Source organism: Podarcis tiliguerta, assembly GCF_965153285.1.
Source record: "Podarcis tiliguerta genome assembly, chromosome: 6".
Classification (NCBI taxonomy): domain Eukaryota; kingdom Metazoa; phylum Chordata; class Lepidosauria; order Squamata; family Lacertidae; genus Podarcis; species Podarcis tiliguerta.
The window spans coordinates 93,057,348-93,083,944 of NC_139539.1; the positions used below are offsets into that span (position 1 = coordinate 93,057,348).

At 45.5% G+C, this 26,597-nt stretch overlaps 1 protein-coding gene across 1 annotated transcript in view; it reads right to left on the bottom strand.

Annotated features, from left to right (window-relative positions):
- Positions 1–26,597, bottom strand: part of PAPPA2 (pappalysin 2) — a 128,570-nt gene that overhangs the window by 12,096 nt on the left and 89,877 nt on the right. The window contains exons 17-20 of the mRNA XM_083446232.1: positions 24,191–24,359; positions 20,773–20,905; positions 19,545–19,654; positions 17,774–17,845 (exon numbers count right to left, since the gene is read on the bottom strand). Coding sequence (XP_083302358.1) covers positions 17,774–17,845; positions 19,545–19,654; positions 20,773–20,905; positions 24,191–24,359 — 484 coding nt within the window. The remainder of the gene's footprint in view (positions 1–17,773; positions 17,846–19,544; positions 19,655–20,772; positions 20,906–24,190; positions 24,360–26,597) is intronic.

The following is a 26,597-nucleotide window of genomic DNA, read 5'->3' on the forward strand; positions in this document are numbered from 1 at the left end:
AATCCTTTTTAACAGTCATATAAGCAGGAGGGCAGGCTTGTCCTAATGGAGTCCATATGTTAAAAGTGTGTATTGTGTGTAGTACTTTCTTTTGTGAAGAAGACTTCAAAAAGTCAAGACTCAATACAGGTAAATACCATCAAACAAAGAAATGTTAATAAATATTACAGTTAAGAGTGTCCCTTCGAATCTACGCTATGATCTTGGATATCTGTAGAGCATCGTATACCTGTGCATACATTCAATGTACATTAGGAGGAAGAGCCAAACACAGATGCTGCCTAGCTCCTCACATTTCTTTCTAGGAGTACACGATTAGATGGTCACTGAAATAAACATTCCAGAAGGATTATTCAACTCCCAACAGCTTGTACAAAATATCTGGCACCCAGGCCCTATTTTCCCTTTCCAGCTAGCCCTTGCAAGAATTCCTGACAATGCTTGTCTCCCGCTTATTGAAAATGACAGAATCAGGCACACAGAGTGCTTGGGATAATTGTCAGCACCAGGATAGCAGGCAAAGAAGAAAACAGCATAACTAGAGAGAGGGATAATCTGGGGACCATCTCCATATTCCCCCCCCCCCACTTTCTAGCAGAGTTCAACGTGGCAAGGATTTTTCCTCTATCCGTATCATGACTCATTGGCAAAACCAAAAATGCACTTTTTATCAAGTTTCCATATAATTATTGCAAACAATTGCCTGTTGCCCCGGATGCTAGTCCAAAATGACTTCCAGATTAACATCTGTGGAGAGGAGGTGCTGGGTTCGGGCGAAGATGGTTTATCCTCATAGTATATACATATGACCACTAATTGCTCCCCTCCCAACCACTTCAAGCCACCAAAAACATATCCAAGCTGGAACAAACACGGACTCATAAGACAGCTCTGGAGAAATATGACAAGTCATGTTAAAAATTATTTGGGGTGGGGGTGGTTGGTAAAATATGAGAGAGGCTGGCAATTTGGGTTGAAGCATCCTGAGAGAGAATGGATTCCAGTCAGTCTGCAATGCAAGATGCCTGCATTCTTGGGTGGTTCCTCCCCCTCCGATTGCAGCCCCATAGAAAAACAGCCCACAATATTCAGTAGGTCCAGACTAAAACTCTCTGGAGAGTCTTTTTGTGCTTTTCGTGTACAGCAGGGGTGTGCTGGTGGAGGGAATGATCCACTGCAGGAGATGGCCTTCAGCTCACATAAGGTTTGGTAAAAGTTATTGTGCTCTTTCATTATTTCACTGCTGGAAGATCTAGGGAGAGTTTTAGTATAGCATCCTACCTGGATAGGTATTGTAATGGTTCTAGGGGTTGCTCGTGCGTAAGCCGGTGCAAACACCTGGCTGGATCGCCTGAGTGAACCTTTTCTGTCCGGACAGCCACTCACCCGTGGCTGTCTCAATCGCTGGCAGAATCCGTCAGTGGGCGTTTCTTAAACTTCTTCCAGCAAAAAAGCTCTTTGACGCCTAGTCTTCTCCTACTCTCTCTGCACGAAAGCCTTCTGCGCAAGGAGGGCATAGGCAGCGGAGGACCTCTACTCTCCCCGCTGGTCCCTGGCAAGGAGTCCTGGGACCGCCTCGCCACTTCCCCCATCTGCCCCCCTTCTCCACTGGTGCTACGCTGATTCTCTTCCCCAGAAGATGGGCTGCCTCTCCCAATCCCGGGACGCTCTCCGGAATTCCTCTGGATTTTGCTCTCTCCCTCCGGCACTGATGGCAGTTCCCTGACAGGTATGAATTCAGAGAGCATTTTTTTTTTCTATTTTCTCCTCTCCCTTCTATACCTGCACCATCTTCTGAAACTTCTAATCCCAACCTGCGCCAGAAGACCTCATAACCAACAGCCACGCATCTTGCTACCATATGTGAGAACCTGTTGCTCAGTGCAGACAGATGGAACAAATTGTTCTAGAATAAGGACCAGTTTCTTCTCTCACCCTTCACCTCCCGTGTCTTGCTTTAAAAACAGGACCTACTTCTTCCACCAAGTGCTTGCAGAGTTCCGATTCAGAACTGCAGAGAAAAAGAGGACCTCCAAGCTTCCAGCAGAAGCGAATCCCAGCTTTCATGCCCAATCCCACATCAAGCAGAGGAAGTCCTGAATTGTCTTTACCAAACACAGCAGCCTGCCAGACCTCCTGCATGTATCCTTCAAGACTTCCTTCATGCCATGGTCACCTGCTCATCTGTAGGTTGAAGCAGGTAATGAAACTCTTGGAAACTGTACAGGAATTAGATTCCTGGTTTTCATGCTGTCGGTGTGCCACATGGTATTTGTGAACTTTTTTGTGGGCTACCAACTTTTGTGGACTTATCTGAATGGCTATAATTATTTCCAACCTGTAGTATGAAAAAGGGAGAAACAGTTCAAGTGGTCTGCAAAATATTCTGAAGTCTCATTATTACAAGTCACTAAGAAGTTATGGTTTTTTTTGTTTTGGAGCCAGGCCTAGCACAGTCTGGCAAGTGTGGATGACTGAGCACCAGCAGAAGGAAATCTATCTGGCTCAAATACCCTGGAAAAAAGTTGTGATAAGCACAGACTGGGAACATCTAGATTTCAACTCCTGGCACTTCGTAGATGAGACAGGCCCTCAGAAAGAAACAAACATATTCTCTCTTGTAGTGAGTACCACATGGTGGTACTTTCAAGCAATGCACTGGCAGCACCAAACTGATGTGGCAAAAACTACAGATGGCTTTAGCAACAAGATCTCGCTTCTGTTTCATGCTGAGATATGATAATGCAAACCCAATAACTGGATTTCCATATTTGAGTTCACACTACAAAAAGAAACACAAGTGGCCTATGAATGGCAGGAGGCCCGGGGGGGGGGGGGCGGAGCAAGAAATCATGCAACTTTTCGTGACCAAATGCACATGGAGCAGCTCACCAGCTGACACACATTGGAAGTTTGTGTTGGCTATTTGCAGTATGGTAGCGTTGCAGAGAGCTTGCTGGGGAGACCATGCATTAAAAAGGGACTCAAAAAGTACTTAAACAAGGTTTTAATTACAAAAACAAAAACTCCTTTTACACTAAATACATCAACAACAAACCAGACCCAACCACCAACCCATCCCCCAGGGTAATGGCAGAGCTAGGTGCTGCTCCTTATATACTACACCCAATTGCTGACACAGCTTAATCAATACAACTCAGCAGCACCTGCTATGTTTCACAGCTGTAAAACTGGGTCTCGTTATTTTGCTCTGGCCCCTTAAAGACATACACATCGAGTGGAACAATGATGAACCTTTACATTTAAAGAAACCATTCAACAGTTTGGAGGTGCCTGAGGCCCATGGCATAAAACAGCAGAGGCAAGTTTGTGGCTATGGGCTTCCAGCCTTACATCATTTCACTAGGCCTCTATGTGTACACCATTCTCTTTCTTACTCGGACAAACACACACACACACACACATTTGCCCATGCAAGTTGATGAGGCAATGAGCCCAATGAGATTTCTTGGCTGCTTCTGACTCCCCACTGGAAGATGACTAGGGAATGCAGCGTGTGAGACAAAATTGCCATGTTCATTGTTTGGATTCAGTATTTTTCTTGGCCATCTGATGGCTGCAGAATTCCTTTCATTTTATCCTCTGCTTCTCACCTCCCTGCTGTCTTTTTTCACTCTTTCTGTGTTGAGATGCACAGGAGAAAAGGAAACTCAGGGACAACACAGAAGAAAAGGAGAAGAGAAGATTACTGGGTGTTGCACCAAGGCTGCTGCACTGGGCACACAACTTGGGAGGCAACTGGAGATGGTGGAAGCTCTTCTATAAATCTGCGTATCAAGATTAACACCAGGCTTACAGTAACAATCTGCAAGAAACCTGTTCAGTGCCTGTTATACAGTGGGACAACGTTTCAAAATAGCACCATCAGTAGATGTCTTCCCAATACAGTGGTGCCCCGCAAGACGAATGCCTCGCAAGACGGAAAACCCGCTAGACGAAAGGGTTTTCCGTTTTGGAGGTGCTTCGCAAAACGAATTTGCTATGGGCTTGCTTCGCAAGATGAAAATGTCTTGCGATTCCTGGGTTTTTTTCCCCTCCCCCCCTTTTACCCAAGCCCCTAAGCCGCTTAACAGCTGTTAGCTAAGCCGCTTGACAGCTGATGGCTAAGCCGCCTAACAGCTGATCTAAGCCACTTATCAGCTGATCTAAGCCGCTAATAGCCTTTTAGCAGCTAATCCGCTAATCCCTTAAGCCTTTAATAGCCGCTAATAGCCTTTTAGCAGCTAATCCGCTAATCCTTTAAACCTTTAATAGCCGCTAATAGCCTTTTAGCAGCTAATCCGCTAATCCCTTAAGCCTTTAATAGCCACTAATAGCCGCTAAACCGCTAATAGCGCTAATAGCGCTAATCCGCTGATGGGCTTGCTTCGCAAGACGAAAAAAACCGCAAGACGAAGAGACTCGCGGAACGGATTCTTTTCGTCTTGCGAGGCACCACTGTACCTTAATTGGAAAGCACAGGCTCTCTCCTTACAGATTGTAGGGCAACTACTACTCTGGATCCAGGACCTTCCTAGCTGGTCTCTAATCCAAGAAAAAAGAACTCCAACTTAATAACAAGAACTCTGACTTATTTAACGTTAGTATCATGGCCTCTAATCCGGGCATGGCACTTTCAGCAACTGCATTAAGTCAACAGCAGCCAATTCAGCAACAGAAATGCCGCCACTCGCGGCTCATATTTTTTGATGCAGCTCTCATTTGGTGAACAAATTGCCAGCCGAGTTGCCAATAATTTAACTTCATCTGTGACACTAAGACACAAGATTTCAGCCCTGTGCTGCTTTTAAGAGAAAGCTTTCCTCCTCCTCAATCTGCATTTTGCTCAAAAATGTCAAAAGTAGACGCACTTCCATGCAAGGAAACAGCCTCTGCCAAAAGCCAGGCAAACTCACAAAACTATCCGTAATCTTTTATGCCATTTTTAATTCAAAAAAGCTTAGAGCAATTTTTTAAAAACACTCCCCCCTCCCCAAATTAATCTGCAGTGAAAAGAATTATTAAAACACCAATTTAAAACACTTTCCTGGTTATTTATTTTGAAAGTAGCATAGATGAAGCTGCAACACTGAACCAGCCTGAACAACCTAGAGCCAGCAGAGAGCAGCACTGGCAAAGCTTTCCAAAAAAGCGCCAGTCCTTTCCTAATAGGGTTTTCACACAATTAGACTTAAATCACCCATGAACCTCCCTTGAAGTATTTGTATGGCTTTGTGATTCTCATTAACAGAGGACAGAGAACCAAGTGGAAGCATTTGTAATTAAAATGTGCTTTCCGGTCAATGCAGTCCTAAAGCAAGGTAGTTTTATTGCAAGTGGGAAAGTAGAGGAAAGGGCCTCCACCTTCATGGTAGAGATATGATTCTGACTAGAGCCAGCCTGGTGTAATGGTCAGAGTGTTGGACCAGGACCTGGGAGAACAGGGTTCGAATCTCCACTCAGCCATGAAGCTGCCTGGGTGACCTTGGGCCAGTCACCATCTCTTAGAGACTGAGTCTAACCTTCCTCACAAGCTTGTTGTGATGACGACATGGGGAGGGGCAGAACCATGCCTGCCACCTTGAGATCCCTATGAGATAAAGGTGGTATATATTGTATTTTTCGCTCTATAAGACGCACCAGACCACAAGACGCACCTAGTTTTTGGAGGAGGAAAACAAGAAAAAAAATATTCTGAATCTCAGAAGCCAGAACAGCAAGAGGGATCGCTGCGCAGTGAAAGCAGCAATCCCTCTTGCTGTTCTGGCTTCTGTGATAGCTGTGCAGCCTGCATTCGCTCCATAAGACGCACACACATTTCCCCTTACTTTTTAGGAGGGAAAAAGTGAGTCTTATAGAGCAAAAAATATGGTAAATGTGATTAATAATAAAATAAATAAATAAAAACCAGCGATGTTTTGAGTCTTAGGCAATAGGCTGCTATTCTACCTCAGTTCTCTTTGGAAATTATTAGGTAGCCACAGTGGGGACCAGCCATCATTTATACCTTTACAAGACCTCTGTGGGACGAGTGAGTTCCAGTAGCTCAGGAATTTGAAACTGAATCACCAACATTCAAACACAAATGCCATCAAGGAAGGACGGAAGGAAGGAAGGAAGGAAGGAAGGAAGGAAGGAAGGAAAGGGTGCTTTCTCATGGATTACTTCTGCAGATTTCTTTTCCTTCTCATTCTGCTTTTATCAGAATATGCAATAACACAGCCCTGCCCACACCTTTGCAAATGTTCACATCCTTAGTATCCCATCCATACCAGTGAACAGTGCATGCTAAGTACCTATTGTGTTCATGCTCCTCACCACACGCTACCTGTCATACCTCACTGAGCATGCGCACAAAGTAACAAGCAGGGTGTGGTTTTTGCAGCTGTCCAGCCACAGGAAGTATCTGATGGGACACTTGTTGTGCATTTGTTGTGCATCACACTTGCTGCATCTGCACTTGGGTTGTTTGTTTGTTTGTTTGTGTGTGTGCATGCAAAATTTTTATTAGCTCATTAACGAATATACCAGAACATCATACAGAATATAAAGGAAAACAAAGTATAAAGCTATACTTAAAAAAAACACCATTAGAATTAGTTTATAACTCTTGTACCTTGTTGCACCATTTTTCAACCAAAAAGATCATCAGGTTGTTTCCCCCCACTAATTCTCACAATATTTGTCCATTTTACATCTTTACAACATCCCACCTATCCTTTCTTCCAAGGTGTTCTGGTCAGTGGCAGAGCTTCATGCTCCGGTACGGCACAGGGTGGTGGAGAGCAGGCGGGGGCAGGGTTGGCGCATATCCTGGGGGCGTGACACACTGCCTGCAGGGGCACGATGCCCAGCGCAGGCGGGGGGGCAGCCGCGATGGCACCACACTGGGATCCTGCTGCCGGGGCAGTGTGCTCCCCCCGCACTCCTCTTCCTTCACCAGTGCTTCTGATTCTCCCCCCCCCCATTAAAATAAACAGTTCCCTAGTAGCTAGCTGTCAGGAGCTGCTGAACTAATGACTTGTCTTCTAATAATATTTGATCCTTTATTAGCCCAAACAAAACGTTAAAAGATCCATTGGCACTATATATCCTGCTATTATTTCAACATTTCCCCCCCACTATATCAACCCAATTTTAATTTTTATTCTGAGACATGCGTAGAATCCCAGCGTCAGACGCCTTGCACCTCCAGCATAAATCACTCACTAAGCTGCAATGGCGTTCAACCCCAATGGAAGAGAAATTCATAAAAGCTTTCTTTGAGACTCAAACTACCAGGCTTTCTGACGGTGAGCAAGCCCCACACTAGTATTAAGATTTACAATAAACAAACCCTATGCATAGTAAGATAGGCACCCCTCTTTTCATGAAAACAAAAGCAACACCCTCCCCGTATTTCCTGGAAATGAAACGGCTAAGGCAGTAAAGGACTCTTGGATGGTTAAGTCCAGTCGAATTCGACTTTGGGGTGCGGCGCTCATCTCTGCTTTCAGGCCGAGGGAGCCGGCGCTTGTCCGCAGACAGCTTTTCCAAGTCGTGTGGCCAGCAGGACTAAACTGCTAATGGCCCAGGCATCCCCAGCTGAGTCAAACTGAAACGGAGGAGGCATGGCAATAGCTCATCCCCACTCCCTACCAAAGAAATACCACATGTTGCACCACAAACAAACAAATGAAACATAAATGGTTCCACTACACCTTTAGAGTTTTCACATCTTTACAGGACTCAGTGGATTTTATTTTATTTTTCTGGCAAGGAAAAATCTGCATTAAAAAAGAGAGGCACAAATACAAGATGGGTGACACCTGGCTTGAGAGCAGTACATGTGAAAAGGATCTAGGAGTCTTGGTTGACCACAAACTTGACATGAGCCAACAGTGTGATGCGGCAGCTAAAAAAGCCAATGCAATTCTGGGCTGCATCAATAGGAGTATAGCATCTAGATCAAGGGAAGTTATAGTGCCACTGTATTCTGCTCTGGTCAGACCTCACCTGGAGTACTGTGTCCAGTTCTGGGCACCACAGTTCAAGAAGGACACTGACAAACTGGAACGTGTCCAGAGGAGGGCAACCAAAATGGTCAAAGGCCTGGAAACGATGCCTTATGAGGAACGGCTAAGGGAGCTGGGCATGTTTAGCCTGGAGAAGAGGAGGTTAAGGGGTGATATGATAGCCATGTCCAAATATATAAAAGGATGTCACATAGAGGAGGGAGAAAGGTTGTTTTCTGCTGCTCCAGAGAAGCGGACACGGAGCAATGGATCCAAACTACAAGAAAGAAGATTCCACCTAAACATTAGGAAGAACTTCCTGACAGTAAGAGCTGTTCGACAGTGGAATTTGCTGCCAAGGAGTGTGGTGGAGTCTCCTTCTTTGGAGGTCTTTAAGCAGAGGCTTGACAGCCATATGTCAGGAGTGCTCTGATGGTGTTTCCTGCTTGGCAGGGGGTTGGACTCGATGACCCTTGTGGTCTCTTCCAACTCTATGATTCTATGATTCTAGGTGGGGAGGTGCATTGAATGCAGAGCTCAAGCACGGTGCCATATGGATTCCCATCCTCCTGCCCTCAAATGAGTGCCTGGGGCACAGCAAATGGAAGAGAGAGAGAAAGAAAGAAAGAAAGAAAGAAAGAAAGAAAGAAAGAAAGAAAGAAAGAAATAATCCGTCTTGGTCTTTGTAATATTAAATGAATTGGAGTGCAAACAAGAGAGGAAACCAGAATGGGGAAGTTTTGCCCAGTTTCCTTTTGCCAAGGCTATTGTGAATCCAATGGCTGGTACTGCTGACTCCCTAAAATAAACCCCATCTGCCTCCAGTCAAGTGGTTTTGTGTGTTTTTTACATGTGTGTGTTCGTGCGTGTAAGGAAACACCAAAGCTTTCTATCTGGATAACAAAACAAAGCTGTAATTTGGCCTCTGATGAAGGATTTGTGGAAACAGGTCCAATGACCAGGAATGTTGTGGACTTCCAGATATAGCCATTATATGGCAGCGTATCAGATGAACCAGGGAATTTCATTTGGGTATTTTGTAACTTTGCAATGCCGTTGTTTGTTTAAAACCAGCTAACCAACCAACCTTGTGTAGTTGGGACGTTAGGAGCATTGATTGCTCCATTTTCGTACCTCGCTTGAGCAATCCCTTACGTTGGTTGTTGTCTCTGGTGTTTTTCACCTTTGGGGTAATGGTTTCATCTTGACAACACCAGGCTAGGTTGCTACCCACAGCAGTCGGCCTTTTGAAACCTTTGCCCAAGCCAACACTTGCTTAAATATGCGACAGGATAGAATGGGTTATGGAAAACAAGCCTCAAAGCCACAGGGGCCTCCTGGCCCATTCCGTATCTGGTTTCTGCCAAGTTTATATTGCAGGACTTAAAAAGGGAGGAAAAACTGTGCTGGATGGTAGATGGTGGAGGGGCTACGGCGCTTCTGACTGCTCCCTTCAGCTGAGGGGCTTATTTCAGCAGGAGGCAACCACTCCTTGGCTCCCATTCAGATCAAAGCTTTAAAAAATGTCTACCTGTTTCTTCTGCCTACTTGAGATTTGTCAGGAGAAGACACAAAAGGCTGCGCAAATGCAAAGCAGCTAATGTAAATACAGGGGGAGTCAGAAGAAGCACTGCAGCAAAGAGTAAGAAAGAGGAGGGGGCCCTCAAGCTAAGCAAACACACTGAATGACTTTGGGCTCCTCCACTCTTCCACTTACTGCGTAGGTTTTCTGTTCGCCCTGATGCTTCCCCCGGGAACCCTGGTCTTTCGTGCCAAAACCAGAGCAAACATCAATCTGCATAAAACCCAGTTGATGTTTGCTCCGATTCAGCAGTAGAGATCTGGTTTTCCTGGGGGGAAGCAGCAGGGCAAGTGCAAGCCCAGACGATCCCTCAGACAGCAGTAAGTACTGTGACTCTGTGAGCTTGTTGCTGATCTCCACTGGTGGATGATTTGCAGGAGAAGAGGACCAAGTGGCAGGTTTGTAACTCGTCCTCTGCAACCCCTCTCCCCAAAGCAGGTTCATGCTTGGTGGTGTCTAAGAAGTGCAGGGGTGGGGGTGGTTGCATTGTGGAAAGTGGCCGGCTGAGAGAAGATTAAGGAATTCCCTCCCACTGCTTCTGCACTGAAGATCTGCATTGCAACAGAAAGGCAGCAACCCAATTCCCCCCAGGGCCATGTTTGCCACTGTCAGTGTGATGACCAGTGCCGGATTTACATATAAGCTAAACAAGCTATAGCTTAGGGACCCACTCTCTTGGCCCCCCCCCCCCAAATTCACTATTAATATCTTCTTCTTAATTGTATTTCAGTTCAGCAATTACTTTGATAAAATACATACTTTGTTATATGAAAATGGCTTTAGATACGTATTAGGTCCATAAATTACCATCTAGCATATATTGAACACAAAAAAAAAAAAAAAAACAGTGACAATTTGCTGTTGACAAAGGCAGCTGGATGTATAAAGGGCTCCATTACCTTCAGTAGCTTAGGGCCTCATCAAACCTAAATCCAGCCCTGGTGATGACACCTCCTGCCCTCTGTAGCTCTTTATTTCCTTTTAGCAGAAGCATTATTCTACCACTCACAGAATCATAGAGTCATAGAACTGTAGAGTTGGACCCCAAGAGTCATTTAGTCCAACCCCCTGCAATGCAGGAATCTCAACTAAAGCATCCATGACAGATGGCCATCCATCTTCTGATAATCACCTCCAAGGAAGGAGAGTCCCAAAAGAGACCATTCCACTATTGACAGCTCTTACTGTCAGAAAGGTTTTCTGAATGTTTAGTTGGAATCTCCTTTCTTGCAACTTAGAGCCATTGGTTCAAGTCCTACATTCCAGAGCAGGAGAAAACAAGCCTGCTCCCTTCTCCATGTGACAGCCCTTGAGATATTTGAAGATGGCTATCATATCTCCTCTCAGTCTCCTCTTTTCCAGGCTAAACATACCCAGCTCCTTCAAGTGCTCCTGTAAGGCTTAGTTTCTAGACCCCTGATCATCCTGGTTGCTCTCTTCTTAAATTGTGGTGCCCAGAAACAGACACAGTATTCCAGGTGTGGAAGGCAGAATAGAGTGGTACTATTACTTCCCTTGATCTGGACTTCTGTTGATGCAGCCTAGAATAGCATGCACTTTTTTGCTGCTTCTGCTGCTGCTGTTGAATCATGTTAAGCTTGTGGTCCACCAAGACCCCTAGATACTTTTCACGTGTACTGCTAGTAAGCCAGGTGTCTCCCATCTTGTATTTGTGCATCTGGTTCTTCCTGCCTAAATGCAGAAACTTACATTTGCCCCTATTGAAATTCATTTTGTTAGCTTGCGCCCAGTTCCCCAATCTGTTAAGGTCATTCTGAATTCTGAATCCGTCCTCTCAGAATCCTACCCCTCCCAGTTTGGTGCCATCTGCAAATTTGATGAGCATCCCCTCAATTCCTTCATCCAAGTCATTTAATGAAGACATTGAACAACTACAGGCCTGGGACAAAACCCTGTATATGCTTTGCAGCTGAGAGTTGGCACAATCCTCATCTCTCTTCGTTACTTTTTGACCGGGTTGATGACAGTTGGAAAAGGTTCATAAAAAGACAACCAGAATGATCAAGTGTGTGGAAGGACTCCCCTATGAAGAAAGGCTGCAGCGTCTGAGACTTTTTGGTGTGGAGAAGCAAAAGGCGACATGATAGAAGTTAAGAACATTATGTGTGGCGTGGAGAAAGTGGCTAGAAAAAAGCTTTGCTCTTTCTGTCTTAACGCTGGAGCCCATGAGCATCAAATGTAACTGGAAGATTCAGGACAAACAAAATAAAGGACCTCATCATGCAGCACCCATAAGAGTCAGTGATGGCCACCAACCTTGGGTGGCTTTAAAAGAGGATTAGATAAATTCATGGAGGAGGAGAGGGCTATGGATGGCTATTAGCCACGATGGCTCTGCTCTGCCTCCACAGTTGGAGGCAGCCGTGCTTCTGAAAACCACAAGAGGGGAGAATGCTCTTGTGCTTGTGTCCCGCTTGCTGTTTTCCCACAGGCATCTGGCTGGCCACTGACAGAACAGGATGCTGGACCCTTGGCTTGATCCAGAAGACTCTTATGACAGATGCTTGGCTTTAAAGCTCTCCAAAAAGCCCCACGCCCAATGCCAAACCCACATACTGTCTGAAACCTCTATCTCCCCATTGCCAGCCCCCTGCTAGCCTGCCCACAATTATAATCCAAAAGCCTCTTCCCTGTGAGTAGCTGGCTTCAACTTTCTATGCTGCACTCAGGGTGGCTTCAGGTTTCCCATAGAATTTGGTAAGAATTCGGAGCATTTGGGTAAGAAATGGAGATGGCCAGTGAAAGGGGAAGGTCTATGGTCCAGTGGCACAAGCTTTGCATGCAAAAGGTCTCAGAACCGTAGAATTGTAGAGCTGCAAGATACCCCAAAGGCCATGGCGTCCAACCCCCTGCAATGCAGGAATCTCAACTAGTCCAGGCTTCCTCAACCTCGGCCCCTCCAGATGTTTTGAGACTACAATTCCCAGCATCCCTGACCACTGGTCCTGCTAGCTAGGGATCATGGGAGTTGTAGGCCATAAGAAAACCCAGAGGGCCGAGGTTGAGGAAGCCTGAACTAGTCTCAGGTTCAATTCCCGGCATCTCCTGGTAGGGCTGGGCCTGTCCCCTGCCTGAAACCCTCAAGAGCCTCTGCCAGCGTAGGCAATACTGAGCAAGGTCAGGCTGAGGGCCCATCAAGGTCAGCATCCTGTTTTCACAGTGACCAACTAGATGCCCACAGAGAGGACCTGAGAACAAGAGCCCTCCCCCCTCCTCTGGTTTCCAGCAACTGGTATTCAGAAGCATTGCTGCCTCTGACGATGGAAACATTATGGCTAGGATTCATCAATAGCCCTCACCTCCATTAATTTGTCCAATCCTTCTCCATTAATCCTTTCTAGAAGCGAGTTCCAGGGTTTAACTATGTGCTGTGGGAATTAAGTCCTTTCTTTTACTTGTCTTTTTATCACCAGTCCACCATATGTCCCCAAGAATCCTGGGAAGCATAAATTAATGCTCACAAAGCTACAATTCCCAGCATCCTTAGCAAATTACAGTTCCCAGGATTCATTGTGGGAAATCATGGGCTCTAAATGTGTTTTAAACATATGGTGTGTATACAGCCTTGATCTATTCCGGCAGTTGTAAACATTTATGTCACCCATTCAGTTGTGCTTATGTATCCCCCTCTTAAGGGATGCGGGTGGTGCTGTGGTCTAAACCACAGAGCCTCTTGGGCTTGCCAATCAAAAGGTTGGCGGTTTGAATCCCCATGACAGAGTGAGCTCCCATTGCTCTGTCCCAGCTCCTGCCAACCTAGCAGTTCAAAAGCACACCAGAGCAAGTAGATAAATAGGTACCGCTCCAGCGGGAAGGTAAACGGCATTTCTGTGCACTGCTCTGGTTCACCAGAAGTGGCTTAGTCATGCTGGCCATATGACCCAGAAGCTGTACACAGGCTCCCTTGGCCTATAGAGCGAGATGAGCACCACAACCCCAGAGTCATCCATGACTTGGCCTAACGGTCAGGGGTCCCTTTACTTTTATCCCCCTCTTAAAGAAAATCCATAATGATCTGTATCATCTGCTTAATAATGAACTATAACCATAGAGTGTATACGGATTGTTCCAAGGGATCCACACAATTGTCAGTTACTCAAGTGACAGAATTGAGCTATGCCAGCTCGTTTCATGAGAACTTAATGAAAACCGGCCTCCTCTTGAGCTGTGACAGTTGATGCAAGCAGAGTATTATCACTTCTGGGTGTGCATCTTTCAGAATAATCTGCCTGAACTTAATTGTTAAAGGAAGATGGTGCTGCTGCTGCATCCTAGACAACTTTGTATTTTGAGGATGACATTTGTGTAACAAATATGGCAAGGCATTTGAAATGTATTTGTTAATCACTAACTTTATTCCTTCATTAATCTTTTCTGCCTCGAGACCTTCATTGTCTATTGCTATCCTCATCCTCCTTCACTTAGTTGCTGTATGCCAGTTTCTTCTCCACCTGCTGCTTTCCCAAATAGATATCACTACTCGAGTGTAGAAATGCCACCACACATGGAGCAGCCCTCAGGCCTCTTGAATGCAAAGAGAGGCTGCTGCCACAGAAAGGAAGAGCCAGTTGGAAGACCACCAGCTGTCAAATTCTGTCATAAACCCAACCCTCCAGAGCCAAAGACAGCGTCAACCGCAGTGGGATTAAAAGGAGACACCACCATGCTCTGAAACAACTGGTACCAACCACCGCTGGAGACCAGAGCATGGGGGAAGATCAACCACAGGATCCTGATGTGGCCTGGCAATTGCTCTCCTGTTGAGCTTCCAGGCATGAGGAAGCTTCTGTGCGGCATCATCCTCCTCCATTCCCAGCTCTGGTCATTTTATTGAGAATCTCATCCTTGCTTTTGCATGACAACGCCAGAGCAACTCACTTTACATGTGCTCTTCATAAACAGAACACACTGAAGTTGCCAATAAAGGAAGCTTACATTCTGAAAGCACAGACCCGTGCCTTTGGGCACTAGTGAAAGCCTTCCAAGGGCTGATTCAAGCGTGACGGCTAAAGGGCGAATGGAATTCCCACAACCCAACCAAGAGCACATTCACATCACGTATTTGCAGCATCATGAATACCACTTTAAACAGCAATGGGAGCTGCATTTTGCTAAGGGTGCTGAGCATTGCGACGAAACCCCTGTTCCCCTCACAAAGCTACAATTCCCAGAGTGCTTTATCAGTCTATCCCTTTTTCCAGGGACATCTGTGAATTGCAGCTGGGGCTGCTACTAATTCTGAATCCACATGCTATAACATCAAATGCAGCCCTATACAAGTTGCATGTTTTGAGTTTCTTTGGAAACAAGCCTTCATATCTGACAAGACCAGTGTCCGCCCCAAGAATCTAACCTACATTTTGGCCACGAAAGAAAACAGAGCAGGGGATGACAATGACCCAGTGTGTGATCTCTTCAAGGTAAGTGGCAGGGCAGGGGCAGGGAACTTTGTTTGTTTTGCAGTAGAGAAAGAAGAAAAGACTGGGGAAGGATACATTCGAAAGCTTGGGGGGGGAAAAGAAGCACAGCAGTTGACAGGAAAATGCAGAGGATCAAAAAGGACTTCTGCTCAGGTTGAGGCATGAACAAAACTGGAAGTATATAGAGGAGCGGAAGAAGTGATGATAAATTTCCTGGGCAAAGTGGAAGGGGACGATTAACCCATGGTAGGCTGCCTCGCATTCTGCCAGGAAAACAGCAGTTGGGTCCAGTTGCATTAAAGGCCTGCAGCATGTAGAAGTGAAACAAAAGCTCTCAAATGCAAAAGCAATTTTTCAAAATAGAGATTTCAAGGTTGAGGCTTTGTATGTGGAGATATGGAATGTGCATACCTTAGGACTAATTGTGATACCACTGCTCTCCCCTAAATTAATCATCCTCATTAGGAACTTGGCACACCCTTTTTGTGTTAAAAATCTTTTAATGCATCTGTGACACCTTCAGCAGCAGCAGAAATTCAAATTGAAGCAGCATCTGTTTACCATTAACATTGGGGTGAATAACTCTTGTATTCTTAGAGGGCTTTATTCTTGCATAATACAGCCCCTTCAAAGGCAAGCTCTATAAGAAGTCTGGTATCACCAGGGACTGAAGGCTTCATAATTATACAGAGTGCACAGCTCCATGAATACAAAAGCCCAAACAGAGACAGCAACTTCAATAGCTCTGCAATTTCCTTTCTGTACAAGTAAAACACTGCAATGTTTGTACTTAAGTGATGCAGTGGATAGTGGATCCAAGTGTGCAACTGCAGACTGAGAAGACATGGACATGAATGCCATCCTGAGTGACTTGGAGGATGGGTGAGAAAGCAATGTAAATATCAATAAAGAATACTCTCGTGCTTGGAGGGACCCTGGGGAGGGGCAAATAAAATGCATTTTTAAGCTGGCTTTTGCTCATGCCAATTGACTACCCTTTGTCTAGTTGCCAGGGCCAAGAGCAGGCCACAAATCTCTCCATTCATTCAATCAATAGCTATCCAGGCAAAATCCAGGGACTCAAGCTACTAGACTATATCAGGAACTGTCAACAGCTCTAAAATTGATCACTGGTTTCACCTCATCCTTCCCCAGCAGATTGCTTCCAAGTCACTCTGTGCTCTGGCTATCCGTCCCTCATCCAGCCATTTTAGCATTTTTGTCATCTGTTTTTCTCATGATAGTACTAGGATGAACTTCGCGGGTAGCTTCAGTAATTCACAGTCCATTCCACCACCAGCTGACATCCCTGATGAGCTTTCCAAATGCCTTTCCCTTTCCCCACTTTTTTCACCCTTCTTTTTGGGTTTCCAAATGCCTCATCCCTCACTACCCCCAACTCCTGGCAAAAAGGGACTGAAACGGACAGAAGATTGATAGCCCAAGGACAAGAGGGAAGCTTGGAAGTTAAGCTGTTCAAACACCAGACACAGGAGAGAGAGAAAGAAATCTAGATGACATAACTAAATAGCCTGAGGTACATGTTTCCCCACCCCCTTTACAGCCCAGGGTCTTCTGTGGAACACAACTCAAACTGTCATGGCCACCCCTCCCTCCAAAGAATTCTCAAAATGGTTGCTGGGTAACAATTCACAGCCTTGGTCAGACCACACCTGTGTCCAGTTCTGGGCACTACAATTTAAGAAGGATATTGAGAAGCTAGGACATGTGCAGAAGAAGGCTGCAAGATGACCAAGGGTCTGAAAACCAAGCCTTATGAGGAATGGTTGGGGGAGCTGGGTATGTTTAGCCTGGGAAAGAGGAGACTAGGAGATCAGAGAATTTTAGAGTTGGGAGGGACCCTAAGGGTCATCTAGTCTAACCTCCTGCAATGCAGGAATCTCAGCTAAAGCATCCAGGATAGATGGCCATCCAGCCTCTGCTTAAAAACCTCCAAGGAAGGAGAGCCCACCACCTTCCAAGGGAGACCGTTCCACTGTCAAACAGCTCCTCCTGTCAGAGATAAGATAGCCTTCTTCAAATATCTAATGGGCTGTCACATGGAAGAACGAGGAAGCTTGTTTTCCACAGCTCTGGAAGGTAGGACTCAATCCAATGGATTCAGGTTACAAGAAGGGAGATTCCAACTCAACATCAGAAAGACCTTCCTGACAGTAAGAGTTGTTTGACAGTGGAATGGACTCTCCCAGGAGATGATGGATGCTCCTTCCTTGGAGGTTTTTAAGCAGAGATTGGACGGCCATCTGTCATGGATGCTTTAGCTGAGCCAGTGTGGTGTAGTGATTAAGAGCGGTGGACCCCATAATCTGGTGAACTGGGTTCGTGTCCCCGCTCCTCCACATGCAGCTGCTGGGTGACCTTGGGCCAGTCACACTTCTCTGAAGTCTCTCAGCCTCACTCGCGTCACAGAGGGTTTGTTGTGGGGGAGGAAGGGAAAGGAGATTGTTAGCTGCTTTGAGACTCCTTCGGGTAGTGATAAAGCGGGATATCAAATCCAAACTCCTCCTCCTCTTCTTCTGTCAAGGATGCTTTCAACTAAAGCATGCATTGCAGGGGGTATGACTAGATGAATTTTTGGTGGTGGTCTCTACTTTGCAAAAACATAAACATTCAAACCTCTGCATTTCAGAAAATGTGATCTTCAATTTTGTCAGCCCAGTGTGTCACAAGAGAAGATGCAAAGACACTAGAATCTGGCACCATTTATCCATTCTGCATAAACACACACCCCTTACCTCGCATGAAGAAATACAATGAACGGCTTTCGGATCTGGATGCCACTCTAGTCTTCCAGTGCACACGATACTCTGAAGAAAGGAAAAAACAGAAAGTTTCATGTGGTGCAGGAAGTAAGGTGTGCCTCTCTACAGTATCACTGAATGTCACAAATTAGGAACTGTTGGCCTTTCAGATATTGTTGAATTTGCAGCTCCTTGGCTGGTGGTCAGGAAAATGGGAGATATAGTCTGGAGGGCTGCAGGTTCTTCATTCCTGCTTTAAGTATTAAAGATTAAGCACTACCAGAATGACCAGTGATCTGTAATGTTTGCATTCAAAGATTCCACCTGTGAAGTGCTACAGATTTCACATGCAACCTTGCACTTGGGACAAAGCTTTGCAGACAGTCAAGTCCAGGAGGAAGAGAAGTGAATCAGAAATGTACAAAGCGTTCAATGAATTGAGAAAATAAACAAAGGATATGTGTCTTAGCAACCGGTGTTGGAGAATTCCAACTCAAGGCCTTCTTTCCAGTTCAGATTGACAGACCCTGCAGAGCAGGGCCACAAAACAGCCCCCTCCCCTGCTGCAACATATCCCATATGGCTGATTCAACCTAACACACAGCAGTGTCCAAATGAATGAAACCCTGAGCGTTCCCACACTTCCTGAAAATTCTTCGGAGGAACAGGGTAATCTTGGTTTGAAACTCTGGCTCTTGATTGTACTCTCTGCTTTTATTTTCCCTTCCACTGTGCTTTCAGTATGCTTCAGTTTTATTTTCAGAAATATCATTCTTGATAGACCCAATTAAGGGAAAACAAAGAAGTTATAATATCTGAGGCATTTTAGCCATTCCATGGAGGGGAAACAGGGCAATATTTCCTAAGTCAGCCATTAGCAAGAAGTTGGAAATCCTAGCCAAATATTCAGACCAAAACCAGCTTGGATCAAGACAGCTTGGAATGGGAACCACAGCTGAAGAGAAAAGAGGGAATCTGCAGTTGTTTTCAGACTAATGCTCTTGCCACATTTAATTTACCCCTTCCTGCTAGAGTACTCATGCCCATCTTTTCTGTACATCCTCTTCCCAGAAACACATGAACTTTGGAGGATGTCAGAGAGTACCAGCACCTGTACCACCTGTTAAGCTTCATTCAAGTGAAACCACTGTGGAATACTCTTTACGTTCATTCAATCCCCTCCTTCAAAACAGTGGTTCTGGGAGGACAGAATGAGAAGTCATTAATCCCTTATTTTTTTGTGATTGTTTGCAGCCAATAATACCCCAGTGCTGACACTCTTTGTTGCTACTTTAGTGGTCATTTCTCTGTGCTCTTGTAACTTTTTGACTGATCTTGGCTATTCAGGGACCATGTACTAGAAGTGATGACATCAAAATGGTATGGAGTCGGTGATGTTTAGGTACGTGCTGACATTACTATGAGCAAATGAAGCTAATTCAAGTAAAGTGAATGGCTTCCTGACCAAACATATGGATGACCCTAAGTGTAGCCAGCCAAGGATCACTCAATGTATGACCTGAATTTTCAAAAATCATCCAAGGTGGGGGGGGGGGTAGAGAATTAGAGCCTGGCAGAGCTTCTTAACAAAAATCTCTCCCATTTTGGTTTTGCATAGCAACTTCACCAGGGAAGCTTCTTGCATAGCAACAAGCCAGAACACATAAGGTGGGAATGGCTGGTGGTAATACTTCTAGCACAGGTTTACTTTACTTTACTTTTGATAATTTATATACTGCCTTCCACATCACCTGGGCCACTTTACCTGGACTCTAGCAGGCTTCAATCTGTGGTCCATGGTATCTGCAGTGACATTTTCAGGCAGTGTTACCGGATCTTTTGGGAGAATTAGACAGGAAGGTGTGCACACAGCACCTGGAGGGTAAAAGAGCAGGTAATTACCTTTTGCACCTGAAGCCACTGAGATCTCTTGGGCATTGTGAAGCTCTACCTAAGCTCTCCATGTTGCTCCCACTTTGAGACTCTAAGAGGCTACAACACCAACCTTGCATTCATGATACCTGTGATCCAAAAGCCACAGGAAGTCATGTCCAAAGATATGAATAGTTCTAAAGTTTGAACTGCTCTGCATTTAAGATACACAGCCCAAACTTCTAGGCTGTTCAATAGCCTTTGAATGAAGGCTGTGAGGTCCAAAATTCTTCTCCAGCTCAGATGAAAACCCAAATCCAATAAAAATTGCTGGCTTCCAAGCCCTGCTTCTTCCCTGGGCTCATCCACAATGAAGTTTAATGTGAAGCTGCTTCCATCAGTATTGGATTTATGTATTTATTTTTGCAGCATCCAGATGATGTCCTCCTCATTGAAAAGGCACTTACCTCCCCCCATCTCCAGATAATTTTGGATTTCTCCAATCCTCCAATAATCAGATAAATCAATTAGAATTAAAATAACATTGTTGAATTAGTCCATAGACTATTATAGCAGCAATTAATCTTAAATGTAAAGGTAAAGGTAAAGGTACCCCTGCCCGTACGGGCCAGTCTTGACAGACTCTAGGGTTGTGCGCCCATCTCACTCAAAGAGGCCGGGGGCCAGCGCTGTCCGAAGACACTTCCGGGTCACGTGGCCAGCGTGACATCGCTGCTCTGGCGAGCCAGAGCCGCACACGAAAACACCGTTTACCTTCCCGCTAGTAAGCGGTCCCTATTTATCTACTTGCACCCGGGAGTGCTTTCGAACTGCTAGGTTGGCAGGCGCTGGGACCGAACAGCGGGAGCGCACCCCGCCGTGGGGATTCGAACCGCCGACCTTTCGATCGGCAAGCCCTAGGCGCTGAGGCTTTAACCCACAGCACCACCCGCGTCCCTTAAATCTTAAATGTACCATCAATTAAATCACTGCTGACTCATGAACTCTTTCCTAATTCTTGAAGAAAGTGAGAGACTCGGCTTTTTGGAGGGAAGGGGGGAAGCTTTCTTCCAAGAACCTGAAAAAAGGAGGTTGCAGAAGATAAGGGAAGAAGTTCTTACCAATTCCATAGCCTTCCTCACACTTGTACTCCACTGAGTTCAGCTCTTCAGGTGGTGAACATTCCCCCTGCAGATCTTCACACAATTTAAATTCCTCTGTCCACAAACCATCTTTAGTGCAAAGGATTGGGACCTGAAGTACACAGGATGCAGAACTCATCATGAAATTCTAGTCTGCTCTTGTGGACAGATTCACTAAAAGCAAACACCTTCGCTGAATCAACACCCCAAGTATGCCTTTCACTAAACTGGCACAAAATTGGGGGTTGCCAGTATTGTTGCTGCTGTCACTTTAAAGGGATGGTGTGAGAGACTTTTGATGTCAAAACTAGTCTGTGCTAGTTTTAAAGGCACACCTGCTTTTATAAAGGTAAAGGGACCCCTGACCATTACGTCCAGTTGTGGCCGACTCTAGGGTTGCGGTTCTCATCTTGCTTTACTGGCCGAGGGAGCCGGCGTACAGCTTCCGGGTCATGTGGCCAGCATGACTAAGCCGCTTCTGGCGAACCAGAGCAGTGCATGTAAATGCCGTTTACTTTCCCGCCGGAGTGGTACCTATTTATCTACTTGCACTTTGACGTGCTTTGGAACTGCTAGGTTGGCAGGAGCAGGGACCGAACAACGGGAGCTCACCCCGTCATGGGGATTTGAACTGCTGACCTTCTGATCGGCAAGCCAAAGAGGCTTTGTGGTTTAAGCCACAGTGCCACCCGCGTCCCACCTGTTTTTTATAACTGCTACTAAACCAGTTTCTAACTACAAAGTACTTGGGGCTTCATGGTCTCGAAGGCAACCGTGATGCTGACTCCAGGGGTCATCAGCCGGACACAAAGAGCAGGACATACCTTTGATCTGGTCTTTGACCCAGATGACGAGGGGTGTGGTTTGAAGTTTTGAGTATTTGACCCTGTTGTCATAATCAGGCCATTTTCTGGTTAGCTTTCATGTCCACCTCTGCGAAAATGGGCCCCCCATTCACTTAGGCTGCCTCTAGATGCATGAAATCCAAGAGATTTCTGAATGTTTGGGGGGATTTTCTAGTGGATGGAGCTGGAAGTCAAGCCAAGGCTCTGGCCTCTGAGGGGAATGGTGAGAGGAGGGTGGCCATTGACATTATTGTTCCCAAGTGCCTTCTCTGACACTATGCAGTCCATTTTGCTCCTGAGGATTCCCAGGAGCATCAGATGTTGACGCAGACTGAAGGACGGCTGGAGTGCAAGTGGTGGAGATCTTACTGCAAAGCTCATGGAACATGTGCCAGAGGATATAATTGTGTGGTGGTGTAAGCAGAAAAGTAGGTCTATTTCATTGTCTCCACTACACTTCAGAGTAGCCACCCAGCAGACCTTCTTAAGTTTGTCTGTGGGTTAACACCTCCCCTCAGCTAACGCAGCTCTGGACCCCTCAGTCACCCACCGTGACTCTTTTGCAACTTTGATGATAAACATTTTGTTTTCCTGCGGACACTGCGATGCTGTCTTGAGCATCAATCCAGATGAGGTGCCCGATGCCACATCTAGTTCTACTCTATGGGATCAGTTTCGGTTGAAGTGGTCTGGTGATGTGGATGAATATTTTGTAATAATGTGGCCAACTACTTGCCCTCTGGACTTTTACCCTTCTTGGCTGCTTAAAGTGAACTCTCACACACACTGTGTGTGTGTGTGTGTGTGTGTGTGTGTGTGTGTACAAGAGAGAGAGAGAGAGAGAGAGAGAGAGAGAGAGAGAGAGACCAGATGGGTTCTGAAGGGAGTGAGTGCAGCTTTACACTGGGTGTGGTGCTTGATGCCCTTAAAGGGGTATATGACCACTCCTGGGGGGCAGGGCGGACAACTAGGACCAGAAGTTGTGAAAGAAATACTCATCTAATCACTAAAATCCACAAGACTGCAAAGCAATTTCAGAAGATACTGATTATTTAGACTCACTTCAGTCTGGATTCCAACATGGATTTGGATTTAATTGGCTTTTGTCATCCTGGAGGATGACCCTTATAGATACCCCATATCCCATCTTGCAGAGCCATTCCAGGAAGATGCATTGTCTGAAGGAACAGGTAGCTCAGTGTGCCAGATACACCCATTTCCAGACAGGGATAGCCTGCCTACAGTGGCTCATGCAATGGTAACCCTACAGCTGAATTACTGAAATGAACTCTGTACGAAGATGGCCTCACATTTGGTCTGGAAGTTGTGGTTAGTGCAGAATGAAGTGGTCATGGTTGCCGTCTGGCAACACCTAGCACCAGCACTGAGAAAACTGTACAGGCTGCCAATGTAAGGCTTAAGGTCTTACTCTTAATGTAAGAGCGCTAAACAACTTGGGACCAGAGGCAGACCACCTGACCCCCCTTATATATCTCTCCATTCACTGCAGCCATCCATGGAGTCCCTTTTTGTGGTGCCACATGCATTGTAAGTCCTATCTGTAGCCTCTCAGACTTGCTCCAGTGGCACCCTCCTTGTGGAACAAACGCTGCCCATTGGACTTAGCCATGCTCCAACATAATATATTAATACATAATATAAAATGCTGTATTAATTTTAAAGCATATAGATAGATAGATAGATAGATAGATAGATAGATAACTGCTTTTTATCCGTTTTTTTGTATTGTTGCTCACCACTATGATGTTTAGTTATGCTGAGCTGCCTACAAATATTTCAAGCAAGCAAGCAAGCAAACAGACACACACACACACACACACACACACACACCTCGATCTTATCCAGATTCCTTATCAGTGATTATGAGCATAAAACTAGGGACAGAAGTATTCTAGGTTAATTAATAAGCAGTTCACTGATCTGAATTTGTACATGCAGTCCAATAAATCCATTCCAGGGGAAGCAGGAACTACCATATTTTTCGTTCTATAAGACGCACGGTTTTTGATTCAGAATAATTTTTTCTGGTTTTCCTCCCTGCTCCTGTTTCCACAGGCTGAACTGCCCTTCTCTCTGTTTCTCTATCTAGAACAAAATAAAACCAAACTCAAGAGCAGGGGTCGGCAAGGTTTACCTCGCCTGGGCCGGTTCACTCCAACAGAGATCCTTCGGTGGGCTGGAGCAAGCGCGCCTGCAATTTCCAGCATCTGTGTCTGCGCAGACGCAATTTCCGGCACCGCAGAAGCGAGTGCCAGCACCGTGCTGCGCTGATTTAGTGCAGCGCATGGAGACTTGTCAAGCGGGCGGCTCGGTTCGGGGGTGGCTCATGGACTGGTTCAATGACCCCTGTGGGCCACTTGTGACCCATGGGTCTTAGGTTGCCGACCCCTGCTCAAGAGATAGCAGCAAGCAAGGCAAAAGGAGGCAGCCAAAATGTTGAACTGCCAAATTTGCTATTTCCGCCCTTCAATGGAAATCTTAGATGCTCTGGGCTAGTTAGTAAATCAGCCACTATACTGAATGATCCTTACCTTCTTATTCTGTGGGCTGCAGCTGAGAACACATTGGCTGTCAAGCTCAAAGCCATTTGTGCAGTTGTATATCCCCTCAAAGACGGGTGGGGGTGGCTTGCACAGCACTGGAACACAGCTACCTTCTTCCCAGAAGCCACTTTCGAGACACTGAATATTCAGGAACTTTCTAGGAGGGGAATTAAAAACACAGGAAAAGGCTGGTTATGTCATTGCATAGTGTAGCACTATTTGGAGGGGGGTGTCTTTGTTTGTTTTAACCTTTGCAATAGAGAGTGGTGATCAACTGGCTAGCTGCTTAAAAACTGATTGCAAAGTACTTTACTTTGGGGGGAGGGAACTGAATCTGCCATTATATTTGTAGCTGTTTGACTACAGAACAGGAAGCATGAAGTGTGAGCTAAGGGAGAATAAAGCCAGAATATGTTTGAAAGGGGAGAAGCAAGTGTTGCTTTTAAGCAAATGGGAACAAAAGGACAAGTCAACAGAGCAGAGGGGCAAAGCAACGGCACACATTTAAAGCGCATGACTTCCCCCAAAGAAACCTAGGAGCTGTAGTTTCTTCCCCACAGAGCTACAATTCCCAGCAGCCTTAATGAACTACAGTTCCCACTATTCTTTAGGAGAAGTTGTATGCTCATTTCCTCAGGCTCCCTTCCTGTGGAAGCTTGTTCGGGAACATGAATTTGCCCTGTATCTTCCCCTGTGAAGACAGGTGCAAATAACTCATTCTGTTTATATATATATATATATATATATATATATATATATATTATTTTATTGACATTTTCAAAACATTACAAAAGGAAAAATAAAAAGAAGAAAAATACAAAAAATAAAAGACAATTAAAAACAATTCGATCTTTCATAACTTATCTTACATTTACTTGTTTCCCGGACCTCCCCACACCTCCCCTCTTGTATTCCAGTTCAATTTATTTATTCAGCAAATCCTTTCCCTCTTTACCTTTATCCTTATCTTTGATCTTAATATAACTTTGAATTTTCACCTTATAACAATCCGTTTTTACATATTCCTTCATGACATTATTACTAAAAACCACTTAACCTCAATCCAACATCATTCTAACATTCATTAATTTTGCAGTGTTTCTGTAAGTAGTCCTTAAATTTCTTCCAATCTTCTTCCAGCAAATAACTCGTTCTGTGATCTCCTTAAGCATCCTTTGACTCCCTTTTCATCCAGAGGCACAACCACCTCCCTTGCTAATCTCTTGCTACTGAGGTATGTCAGTTTGTCTTTTTATTGCTGGTCTTCATGTTTTTAGCAACGTGTTCCTCAAATTTAGCCTTTCCTTATTGTCCACTTGCATTCCTTATGCCAAAGTTTTCGTTTCTTTTTGTTCTCACTTGGACAAGACTTCCATTCTCTAAATGAAGCCTTTTTGGCTTAAATCACTTGCTTGATTGCTTTTTAAGCACACAGGCACCCTCTTGGCCTTGGTGGTACCTTCCTTAGTCTGCAACCTACATTCTAGCTGAGCTTTTAATATTGTGTGGACAGGTGGAGTCCCCCAAACCCTGGGCGGCCCCCGTGTGGAATAGTGACACAAGACAACGTGCTATGGGATTAAAATTGGCCACAACTTTATTATGTTTCAGATTGGATAGACCTTGGCTCACGCACTGGGCGTTTATCCCTCCCAGTCGCCCGCTGGGGATCTGGGGAACATCAGGGTTATCCAGTGGGGGGGGGGGCTGGCTCTGGAGAACATATGTTCACGCAGAGAGAGCCCGCCCCCGTTATGCCGCCATCATAGGGAAGAGCAATGACAACCTCTAGACGTACGGCCAAAGCCTCCCCTCAAAGCAACCCCTTTAACGGGGAACCAACTGACAATTCCCAGATAAGATCCTCCCCCAATTGTGTGGGCAGGGTGGTCCCTCCCCCTACCTGGCCTGATCTCCTTGGCAACGCCTCCCCAGGCAGGATTGGGCAACTGGCTGGGGTAGGCGGAGACCTCCAGGTATCCCACCTGGGGAAGGCAAAGCCAAGCCTGCGCTATGTGGAACATAGGGAACCAGGGGGCTGTGCGCAGCCACGCAAAGGGCGCCCCCCCATTTAATGTGGGGAGCGGTCATTGTGGTTTTAAACAACTCCCAAGCATTTAGGAGAGATTTGGCCCTCTTGACTTTGCCTTTCAACTTTCCTTTTAACAATGCCCTCATTTTACAGAAGTTTCTTCTTTTGAAGTCAAATGCAACTTTATTTATTTATTTATTTATTTATTTATTTTCCGGCTGTCAATCTGCACACATATTGAACTTGATTACACTATGTTCGCTGTTCCAAATCAAATCAACAACACCTGCTTCAGGTCCCAAGCGCCACTTAAGATTATGTGGCATGTGATTCAATGCCGTCTGAAAATAGCAACAGTCTGAA